Raw genomic sequence first — 11568 nt, 5'->3', positions numbered from 1 at the left:
GATTAATAGGACTGCAACTAATGATAATATTAACTGATGATTAATCTGTTGGTTAGCTATTTGATTAGTTATTTTGTCTTCAAATGTCAGAAAATGCAAAATAAATAAATAAATAAATAAATTAAAAAAGAGAGAAGAGAGAATTATTGTTTCCCAAAGCCCAATGTGGTGTATGAACTGTTTTCGCTACGGTCCGTACCTCAAGCATCAACCTTTAATGTATCAGCAGATTAGTGTTCAAGGTGATCTGGTCTCTGGAGTCCCCCCGTGGCGAAAACAGGAACAGATCTGAGTCCTTCTAACAAGAATAGCCAAAGAGACACTACTCACTGATTGACACAGAAGTTTGGACACACTTTTTTCATTCTATTGAATGAAAAGTGTGACTAGTGTGGGTAGCAGGGCTGCAAAGAATGATAATATTTACTGTCAATTAATGTGTTCATAAGTTCTTCTTGATTGACTGTTAATTGTAATTACTTGGTCTTCAAACTCTTCAGTCTCCTCCCTGATGGCAGCAGGCTGAAGAGGTTGTGGGACAGGTGTGTGTGGTCACCTACAATGCTTAGTGCTTTGCGAGTGAGGCGGGTGCTGTAGATGTCCTGGAGGGAGGGGAGAGAGACACCGACAATCCTTTCTGCTTCTTTCACGACATGCTGGAAGGTCCTGCGGCAGGAAGAGGTGCAGGAGCCGTACCACGCTGTGATGCTGCTGGACAGGATGCTCTCGATGGTGCCTCTGTAGAAGGTGGACATGATGAGGGCCGGGGGGCTGGCTCTTCTCAGCTAACACAGGAAGTAGAAATGTTGTGCCTTCCTGACCAGTCATGTTGCATTTCTGGTCCAGGAGAGATTTTCTGAGACGTACAGACCCAGGAACTTCATGCTGCTCACTCTCTCCACAGCTGCACCGTTGATGGTGAAAGGAGCATGCTGGGTGTGTCCTCTCCTGAAGTCAACAACGATCTCCTTTGTCTTCCCCACGTTCAGAGAGAGGATGTTGGTGCTGCACCACCTGGCCAGGTTGCTCATCTAACTACTGTATTGTGTCTCATCCTTGTTACTGATGAGACCCACCACAGTTGTGTCATCCGCAAAAGAAAAAACAATGTCGGCCCTGAAAGATATTCAGTTAGGCTCACAGAGGAGGAAAGAAAATCGAAAATATTCAATTTCAAAAGATGGACTCAGAAAGGTCAGAACGGTTTCGATATGATATCATTTACTATAAAAGCAGAACTGTATAATCTTAATTACAGACTTTACCAGTAGTAATAAAGAAATAGAACATGACATCTGAAGTAAAATGCAGACTTTATTTTTTATTTTTCGTTTGTGTAAAAAAAAAAGATAAATGATACAAATCATGAAAAAAAGCAGAATTTATGTTCCATGATTTTTTTTTCAAATTCTATCTTAATAAGACAGTAATCACAATAACATTTTAAAGTTGTATTTCATTTTTTTCATTTCAAATGAAGTATGTATGCTAATATGTCTGTGATTAATTATGTTGTAATACAGGTTTCATCAAAGCTTCAGAAATACATGCTGGTTTAAATCAGGAGAATTGCAGATAATTAGCTAAAAGCAGCTCAAAGCTACATTTTATTGTTCTTTGGTGCTGAACTGTGAGCTAAAAGCAGATACTAATTTTGGTTTAGTTACATGAAATGGAGCTGATATGTGATCAATCTGTTTATTGGATGAGCGCTGTCTCTTCATTGATTCCTACTGGATAACTGAAGACTGTTGTTCTTTCAGTGTTTCAATCATTTTATCAGAGGGAACTGTTATCTCTGTTCTGCTGTCTGTCTACATCTCTGGATAAAATGGTGTCTCCAGGACAATTTTCTTTTTCTCTGATGTCGGCTGGCCTTCATGCAGAGAGTCATGGATCTTCTGCCATGAGTCCATCTCTGAGCTCCACAGAGCAGCTCTGGCTCTGATGAGCTTTGAGACTTCAGTCTCACTGCCTTTAGACAGACTGATGCTGTCTTTGCAGATGAAGAAGATATCCATGCCAAGGAAGAAAGCGTTGGCTACGATGAATCCGGCCCTTGCGGTCTTGGTGAGTGCAAGAGGCCCTTTGACTGCAGCCTGACCAATATCTGGGATATCTGCAGCCACCCTGGGAACGTTACGCAAGGCTTTCCCTTCCTGAGCCACCAGTTTACCAGCACTTGCTGCAACCTCTTCCACTTTTAACACCCTCAGAACAGAGGCACCATCAACAAGCGCATCAGCACCAACTTTACCAAGTGCCACTGTTACTCCCACAGCTACATCTACGTCATTTGCTTCCATTTTGGTAACTGGTTGATTTACCACCTTCTCCAGACATTCCTGGAGACTCTGCATATCCTTCATGAAGCCCTCAAAGGTTTCACCAGCTTTCTTTTGTTGCGTAGCATTTACTCCCATCTCTGTGAAGGTGGTGACAGCACTGTTGACTGCACTGGTCATTCCCAGCCCAACCCCGGTCATTGTCAGAGCCAAAGAAACTCCAGCTGTGAAAGGAATCAATGCCAAGCCAACAATGGACAGCACACCTCCAACCGCCCCCACTGAGCTGCCTGCCACACTGGAGATCTTTGCACCCTTATTCATCCTGTCCAGCTGAACAGCAATCTCCTCCATCTGGTGTAGAAACTCCAGCATCCTGGGCTTTCGCTCTTCGAACTGACTGATGAAGTCTGAACAGGACACTTCCTGGAACAAGCACACCATCCGGAAGGACTGGTTCCTCCTGAGAGGAGAGCAGAAGAAATTAAGAAGGAATTAATTTACAATATGGCCTTTACAGTTTACACTAAATTTTACATCAGTTCTCCCAACAGCACTTGCAACATATCAGTCACACCTGTAAATGAAAAACTTTAAGGTGAAGTCAATAGGATTCATCGTCTGCTGACTGTGGATATCTGCATCATTTCATGTTTTTTGGAAATAATTCCAATACCTGCATGACTCGCAGTATTGCTCAGATGACAGTCTTTATGCAGAGCAGGAATGTAAACAAACACTTTTGCTTGTACTCAACATCTACATTTTCATCAGTATGTATCAAATGATCTTTTGTAGACCTTGCACAAGTGTCCTGATGTGAGATCAGATTTGTACAAAAAAAGATCATAGGTTCGTTGGCATCCTTGCAACAAAATAATTACTGTATAGGGGGTCGCTCATCAGAATACATTTTTACTATAGTTATCAGGTATTTGGGTTTTTCTTGCTTAGACTTTTCTTTCGTCAAAGTAACCGATTCTGGCTTTAACAACAGCATGGCATATACGAGGCGTTGGTTCCACAAGTTTTTTTTAAGGTATGTGTAACGAATTGCATTCCAAGCTTTCTTAAGTTCATCAGTGAGAGACTGCTGATTCGTGGGACGCACTTTTCTGACTGATAGATCCAATCCGTCTCACACAAGCTCAATTGGAGAGAGGTCTGGAGATTGAGGGGGACAGACCATCCTTCAAAGATTATCTTCCTCTTCTTTTTTCACTCGGTAATCCTGACAGAGCTTGGAAGAAGAGGGTCATTATCTTGCTGCAAAACAAACTTTAGACCCACAAGCCTTAGTCCAGATGGAACTGCATGATGCTGAAGGATGGACTGGTATTGTTCCTTCTTCATGATACTCTTTACTTCAAACAAATCTCCTACTCTATCACCTGCAAAACATCCCCGTACCATGGTACTACCACCTCCATGCTTTATTGTGGGTGTTATGCATGGTACTCTGTGATTTCCACCAAATAGTTCAAACTTGCTTTCGTCGGTTCAGAAAACTTGTTTCCAGTCATCATAAGTCGAATTTTTGTGTGCTTTTGCCCACTTATACCCCTTTTCTTACAAAGTAGTGTTTTTTTTTTTTTTTTTTTTTTGCAGATACACAACCCTTCAGATCAGCCTTTCTCAAACATATTTTCATAGTTGTGATAGATATGGGTTTTGACTTTGTCATGCTGATTTCCCCTCTTAATTGCAGTGTTGTTTTCTGCTGATCTCTCTGACTGGTGACAATATGTTTTCCTCTACCTTTGTAGTAAATCTCTTTCTTCCAGGCTTTTTTTCTGTCATCAAATTTCCAGTCTCTTCTAGTCTCTTCAGGGTGTAGTAAACTCTTTTGTTTGACGTCAGTAAGTGTTTTGCAATTTCTCTTTCAGTGCATCCTTCTTTCCTCAATGTACAAATCTGTTCTCTTGTTTCTTTATTCCGCTGTTTGTTTTTAGCTATTTCTTTGGTAGTTTGTCAGAGATATGGACAAAGCTGAGATTTATTGGGAATTCTGTATGCAAACTCTCAAAAGCCAAAGAGCTAAAGTGAATAATGCAAACAGCGATTAGTTTTTTTGTTTTTTGTTTTTTGCACTGAAGTTGTGACTCTTGTAAGTCTTCTCAACCCTAAAACTAAGCCCTTCTTTTCTTTTGTTAAGATTTGTTCAGCTATTGTCTGGTAACTCCAGTGTAATCCTAAAGGTAAATTGAGGAAAACGGTGCATATCAAAAGAAAAGTCTAATCATGTAGTGTACCAAGGTCAAACCTACCTAATTTCCTCAAGCTGATTGATGTGATCAAGCATCCTTCGTACGTCATCTTCAGACAAATCCACATCGAGCTCCACAACAGTTTCCACAGTTGTTTCCAGGCAAAAGTCACTGAAACAGCTGTGAAAGACAGTTTGACTTATTTTCTACAATACATGAAATTTGGAGTGCAACATATGTGTATCATTTAGTTTCTGCAACATCAGTTTACCTTTTGTCCAGCTTCTCACACATGGTTTTGGTGGTCTGTATGTATCTGTCCAGCTGATTTGCCAGCACTTCCACATTCTGAAGTTTGGGGAGGAAGAAGATGCTTGCGTCTCTTTTAAACTCCAGGAGGAGAGGGCAGATCTGCTGTGCAGCACCGATGATGACCTGAACATATTCAAAGCTGATCTCTTCAGGCAGGTGCAACACCTGGTTCTCCATGAACACATGCAGTGAGGTGACTGCCAGCTTCTCCACTGCATCCAGGAAACAGTCAAGCTTCTTCAAACCTCCCAGAGTGTCCTTCAACACTTCATCGAGCTCCTTCTCTAGCTCTGCACGCCTTTCGTCATCATTCAGGGTTACCTTGCTCTTTAGATATTCCCCAAAGGCCTTACCGATTTTGTCTTTCCTGTCTTTGATGTCCATCATCATTTCTAACTCCGTCTCTCTCCAGATAATCCATTTTGAGAAGACTTGACAGAATTCTCTCACCGTGTCGATGTAGGTGAGGGTATCTGTGCTGTAGGTGCACAAGGCCTGTTGTAGTTCCCGTCTGTAAGACAAAACATCATCCAGAAGTGAAATTTAAAATGAAATTCAAACAAATACAATTAATAAATGCCAATAAATATATTTAATCCTCTTGGAAGTGTATACATCTCATTACTTTTTAATGTTTTGTTTTCACACCATTTCTGTGTAGCTTTGGCTGTAAGCTTTGGGTCATTGTCTTGCTTGAATATACATCTTCCCCCTTGACTGCATTTATTTCCTCAGCTATCCTTACAAGCCTTCCAGAGCCTACTGCTGAGCCTCACACCATGATGCTGCCACCACTATGCTTCACAGTGGAAATGATGTGCTTTTGATGATATGCAGGGTTTTGTATTTGTTTGAGAGGGGGAGAAGGGCAGGGGCTTTAAGTCAGGAAGGAGGCAGGGGAGTGGCCGCCTGGTAGGAGCTTGTGATTGATAAATGCAGGTAGATTTAGGAGGATAGCTTGTTGTTCCCCCAAAATAGTGTGAACTAATCTGAGGCCAGACATTGTTCTGTGGTCTGTGAATGAACAGACGGTGTATTTCATTGAGTTAACAGTCCTGTGGGAAAATTCAGTGGAGGCAGCTTATGAGAGGATTAAGGCTAGATATGCAGACTTAAAGATGGTTAAATGTCATCTGGCTGAAACACTTGAATCAGAATGAGCACAGAACCACCTTCAATCTTATTTATAAAACACACTAACATGCTTCAACTACTTCCACAAGTCACAATGTCTGTAGTTAAAAACGACTGTTCAGTCTCCATCACTGATTAAATCTCATGTTTTGCAATTCTAGAGTTTGACCAGCAGATGTCACCAAAGCACAAACAGTTCCTCAGTGAATAAAAGCCTTACAGAAAGTTTCACTCTCTCTTTGACTAAGTAATGATATTTCTAGTGCACATATATTTACAAGTGATATATTTAACACACAATAAAATGCAGTTACTGGTTTGTAAGATGCAACATTATTTCCTACAGTAGTGGAAGAGCTCCATCACAGCTGTTTGATTTTCCTTCTTCAAGTACATACAGCAATAGTTACATTATAATCACAGACACATTTTAGGAAATTATAAAAACTAGTAGATAAACTGTGATTCTGTGTATTATAGCTCAACTGTATGGAATAAAGGAGAGTATACAGTGTGATCTGATGCTACATCCTGACCGATCCTGCCTCTATATTCAGAATAATGTGGAATTGAAATGATTTGGATCATCATATGAATCTTGCTTCATGCGGATGCTGCAGGTATTCAATGAACTCAGAGGAAAGACTGCTGCAAACAACCGGAAGTAACAGACTAAACATCAGCTCCTGCTAACATTTGAACAAAATTTGTGTCACTTTCATTAGTCTTTTTATTCTGAGCTGCTCTGTCTTCATTACAGTAAAGTTGTACTTTGTGGACATTTTGGTTTATAAAAGGTGTGAAATTGTTCAGCAAAGTGAATGAGAAAGGTGTTTTATTTTGTGTTTTGACACACAAACAGAGTGATTAGCTCTCTGTAAAGGTTTTGGAGCACGATTTGGACTCAAATGTGGAGGAAAATCTTCCCCAAATGTCTTCATAAAGTCAAGTACCTCTCTTGTGCGCTTCTGTCTGGTAATGTAACAGCATGCAGTAGAGGTTTAGGAGGTCCGGCTTAGTAACAGAGAAGTAAAAAGTAATGTCTCAAATTGAAAAAAGTTGAAACACACTGTGACCTACCTCACAGCAGACATCTCTGTCCTCTGTGTGCCTTCAACTCCTCACCTTTACCTGCAGGAATAAAATAATGACGGTAACAGATGGGAAACCTGATGATTTGCTGAGATCAACAGTGTGTCGACTGAATGTGCTGAAATCAGCCCTCAGAAAGGAATTTATCTGGTGAAACAGGTTTTATTTTCTTTTGGTTTTGTTTTCTAACGAGCTGCACCCATTTCTGCAATGCATTGTTCAAGTATCTGATGTCAGATGGTGTTTGGAGACAAGACAGTCACAGCTTAACTTGCTGTATACAGATTCTTCCTGGTGCTTTCAAGCGCTATCAAAAATGTGGCATTTACCTGAATAACAACTGAAGTGACTTTTTATCAACATAAAACATCTTTTTCCGGGGTCCCTCCAGAGGTTTTTCATAGGATGGCAAACAAAAAAAGAAAATGGGTCATTCCTACTATTCGGTGCCATTTGAGTCCCCATGACAGAGTATTGCATATTTTTGGTAAAAATGTCCTAATACTAATTTTCAAAAGCCTGGCTTATATGGTTAACAGGTCTCTACCATAATATACAATGATATGTATGCAGGAATATTTCAATTTTAAACAATTACCCTTATTTTTGTATAAGTAGGCCAAATTCCCATGTCCCAAATCATGTTTACTCAATTAAAAATACATATAAAAGTAATAGTAATGAAATAAACCCAACACTTTTCACTATTGTTGCACAGCTACGTTTATAATCTACCTCCCCAAATGTTATTTTTTGTTATTTATACATTTTTACTCCTTAAAATATTCAAAATATGTTGTGTCCCTGAGTCAACTGTCCACCCTGTTACTTTGATACAAAGATCTCTACACACGCCCCCCCCCAATACATCATCTAGTCACATGATACAGGAGGTAGCTTACGCTTTTGGAGGGAAAATCAAACTAATGGAAGTAAAGTAAGTACCTCTCTTTAAACAACCTTTTTTAAGTGTTTCAGAATGCTTGACTGACGTGGTAAAGCATAAGATGTCCACCCTGTTACCCTGTTTTATAGCAGAAAATTATATTTTTTGGTAATTTCAAAAATATGGTTAATAAATATGTTAAAAATCTTCCTTGGTTGTCACTAAGTGCTATCTTGTTTTTCATCACATTAGCAGTAAGGGACAGCTTTAGCATTAAATGTCCCCCCTGTTACCGTTTTGTAGAGTAACAGGGTGGACACACAGTAACAGGGTGGACATAACAGAGGTGGATAAACATCTTTCTTCAGCATATGTTGCCTTCTATTATTATTTTTGGCTATAAATTGATTATTTTATTTTATTTTTAGTTATTGAATGAATTTCCTATTTTAAATTATTGAATGAATTTCTAATTGTTAATGAATTATATTGTTCAGTGAATTCGTATGTAAAGCTGATGCTAATGACGTTTTTGATGTTTTTCATATGACTAGTTAATGATATTTTTATTTACTTGTTGGAAGTATTTTTTTAAAATAATTTTAATGTTTATGTAAAGTTTAAATAAATTTAATTTTTTAAATAAAATTTTGTTCACAAATATTAGGTCCATTCTGTGACATCTTGTCCACCCTGTTACTCGTCTTTCCACCCTGTTACCTTATTATTTTTTGATGAGAATTAGATAAAAAGTCTGAATTATTTAGCATGTCTTTGTGTTTACTTGCAGTTTCTAATTAGTATAATGAAATCACAAAAAAAATAAAGGCAGATTCCACTGAAATTATCTTAAAATTGAAAAGAAATGTGTTCAAATTGTGTTGTGCCTTACAATACAGCACATTTTTTGTACATATACTTCTTTGTTAATATTTCTCAAAATAGATATTTCAAGGGTAAATTAAGGGACATTTTAGCTCTTACTAAATGTAATTATTATAGCTAGAGTGGTTTGGAAACATAGTGTAATAGATGTGAGAATGTCCCGTAACAGGGTGGACATTTGCCATCTGTCACATGCAAAGAATTTGGTAAAAATATTAGATTATTGATATCCTGAGCTGGACCAATATAGTTTTCTTATAGTTTGATAAGTAATCCTTCAGATAGAAGACGAAAAAATTGGAAATTTTAACATTTTTTTAATAGATTAAACAAGGCCGAAATGGCACCGAATAGTAGGAATGACCCAAACCATAACTGAATTTCATGAATTCTGTTATGTTGTTGTGGTACAGAGGCCTGTTGGAAACCCTCGTATACTACACATGTGCTTTGGTTTCTTATTTTACAATAAATTTTAGTTGTCAGTGTGACCACAGAAAAGATGGTGGGCTGTATTTGAGAGAGGAAAAATTCACCTTTTGACAAGACATCCATGATTTATTCTGATGATATATTTCTGTCCATGTGTGATGATAATTTAATAAACCACAGCAATTTACTGTACAACAAAATGTGTTTTCACTGCCGTAATGTGAATCTATATTCATCCACTGCTGCAAATATGCTGCTGTTAAACAGAAAATCTCCCCAATAAAAAAAAAAAAAAAAGATAAATGATAAACTGATCAGGGCCCGGGATCTTTCTGCATGGAGTTTGCATGTTCTCCCTGAGCATGCGTGGGTTTTCTCCAGGCACTCCGGCTTCCTCCCACAGTCCAAAAATATGCTGAGGTTAATTGAGTACTTTAAATTGCCCGTAGGTGTGAATGTGAGTGTGATTGTTTGTCTGTATATGTAGCCCTGCGACAGACTGGCGACCTGTCCTGGGTGTCCCCTGCCTTCGCCCGAGTCAGCTGGGATAGGCTCCAGCACCTCCCGCGACCCTAGTGAGGATAAAGCGGTGTATGGATGGATGGATAAACTGATCAGATTTTCACACGAGAATATTATCCAGCTGTGATGGAACTCAGGATTCAGTTGTTTAACAGATAATTCACCTGATAACGTGTGTGTGTGTGTGTGTGTGTGTGTGTGTGTGTGTGTGTGTGTGTGTGTGTGTGTGTGTACATGTTTATCTATACCGGTGGGGACTTTGACCTGACCCCACTCTATCTCGGTGGGGACTCGCGTCACGGTGGGGACCAAAAATGAGGTCCTCACGGAGGGAAACAGTGTTTTCTTGGCCATGTTGTTGTTACTGAAAAAGGTAAAAGTGCAAAAAAGTTTCTTTAATGTTAGGCATTGTTTTGGTCTGGGTTAGGGTAAGGGTTAGGGGTTAGATATGAATGGGAGTCAATGGTATGTCCCCACGGGGATATCAGAAACAGACATGCATGTGTGTGTGTGTGTGTGTGTGTGTGTGTTGCTGCTCTACACTTCCTCTGTCCCCCTTTATTTTACATGCATATTTTACACTGATGAAGCACTTTTCGCTACATCAATGAGGATCCAAAGTAAATACTAACCATGCTGGGATGATTTGTCTTTAATGTAAAACTTCTGCAGTGGCATTTAACAGAGCAGAACAATAATTAATTATGTCAGAAACAAACAAACATTCAGCTACATAAAATATAGATTTTTGTCCTTACATTCTGTGTACTAAGTCAGGGTTGTTCTTTTTTCACCTGTCACCCAGACTGTTTCCTGTAACAGTTTGGGCTGCTACAAGTTATTTTATCTCAAAAAAGATTTAAAAACGGTGCCCAGATTTATTTATCAAAAGCATGTGGTCTCAGAAACTTGTTCTCAATGTGTCAAGAGGAACATTACAAGCAATTTCTCACAATATTGTGCTGTAAATACAATTCATGTCTCAGCAGATTACAGTGTTCAAGGTGATCTGGTCTCTGGAGCCCCCCTGTGGCTAAAACAGGAACAGATCTGAGTCCTAACAAGAAAAACTAAAGAGACACTACTCACTGATTGACACAGAAGTTTGGACAAACTTTATTCATTCTATTGAATGAAAAGTGTGACTAGTGTGGGTAGCAGGGTTGCAAAGAATGATAATATTTACTGTCAATTAATGTGTTCATAAGTTCTTCTTGATTGACTGTTAATTGTAATTACTTGGTCTTCAAACTCTTCAGTCTCCTCCCTGATGGCAGCAGGCTGAAGAGGTTGTGGGACAGGTGTGTGTGGTCACCCACAATGTATAGTGGTTTGCGAGTGAGGCGGGTGCTGTAGATGTCCTGGAGGGAGGGAATAGAGACACCGACAATCCTTTCTGCTTCTTTCACGACGCGCTGGAAGGTCCTGCGGCAGGAAGAGGTGCAGGAGCCGTACCACGCTGTGATGCTGCTGGACAGGATGCTCTCGATGGTGCCTCTGTAGAAGGTGGACATGATGAGGGCCGGGGGGCTGGCTCTTCTCAGCTAACACAGGAAGTAGAAATGTTGTGCCTTCCTGACCAGTCATGTTGCATTTCTGGTCCAGGAGAGATTTTCTGAGACGTACAGACCCAGGAACTTCATGCTGCTCACTCTCTCCACAGCTGCACCGTTGATGGTGAGAGGAGCATGCTGGGTGTGTCCTCTCCTGAAGTCAACAACGATCTCCTTTGTCTTCCCCACGTTCAGAGAGAGGATGTTGGTGCTGCACCACCTGGCCAGGTTGCTCATCTAACTACTGTATTGTGTCTCAT

General features: G+C 39.7%; 1 protein-coding gene across 1 annotated transcript; it reads right to left on the bottom strand.

Annotated features, from left to right (window-relative positions):
• Positions 1-470: 470 nt before the first annotated feature.
• On the bottom strand, positions 471-11269 carry LOC127531676 (uncharacterized). The gene is made up of 4 exons (XM_051941498.1): positions 11075-11269; positions 4764-5344; positions 4553-4672; positions 471-2748 (listed from the first exon to the last, which is right to left on the bottom strand). Exons 1-4 carry the CDS (start codon positions 11267-11269, stop codon positions 1815-1817), a joined length of 1830 nt encoding a protein of 609 aa, XP_051797458.1. The 3' UTR covers positions 471-1814.
• Positions 11270-11568: the final 299 nt, after the last annotated feature.

Source organism: Acanthochromis polyacanthus, chromosome 21, assembly GCF_021347895.1.
Source record: "Acanthochromis polyacanthus isolate Apoly-LR-REF ecotype Palm Island chromosome 21, KAUST_Apoly_ChrSc, whole genome shotgun sequence".
In the NCBI taxonomy this organism is placed as follows: Eukaryota; Metazoa; Chordata; class Actinopteri; family Pomacentridae; genus Acanthochromis; species Acanthochromis polyacanthus.
This window is presented reverse-complemented; position numbering and strand designations above follow the sequence as displayed.

Bases quoted from the DNA above. Each gene is read 5' to 3' on its own strand.
- LOC127531676 (XM_051941498.1), bottom strand. From the start codon at position 11,269: ATGTCCACCTTCTACAGAGGCACCATCGAGAGCATCCTGTCCAGCAGC. The intron at 5,345-11,074 runs GTGGGTGACCAC...TCATTTTAAATT, and splicing joins CTCGCAAACCACTATACATT to TCACTTCTGGATGATGTTTT. The intron at 4,673-4,763 runs GTAAACTGATGT...TGTCTTTCACAG, and splicing joins TGTGAGAAGCTGGACAAAAG to CTGTTTCAGTGACTTTTGCC.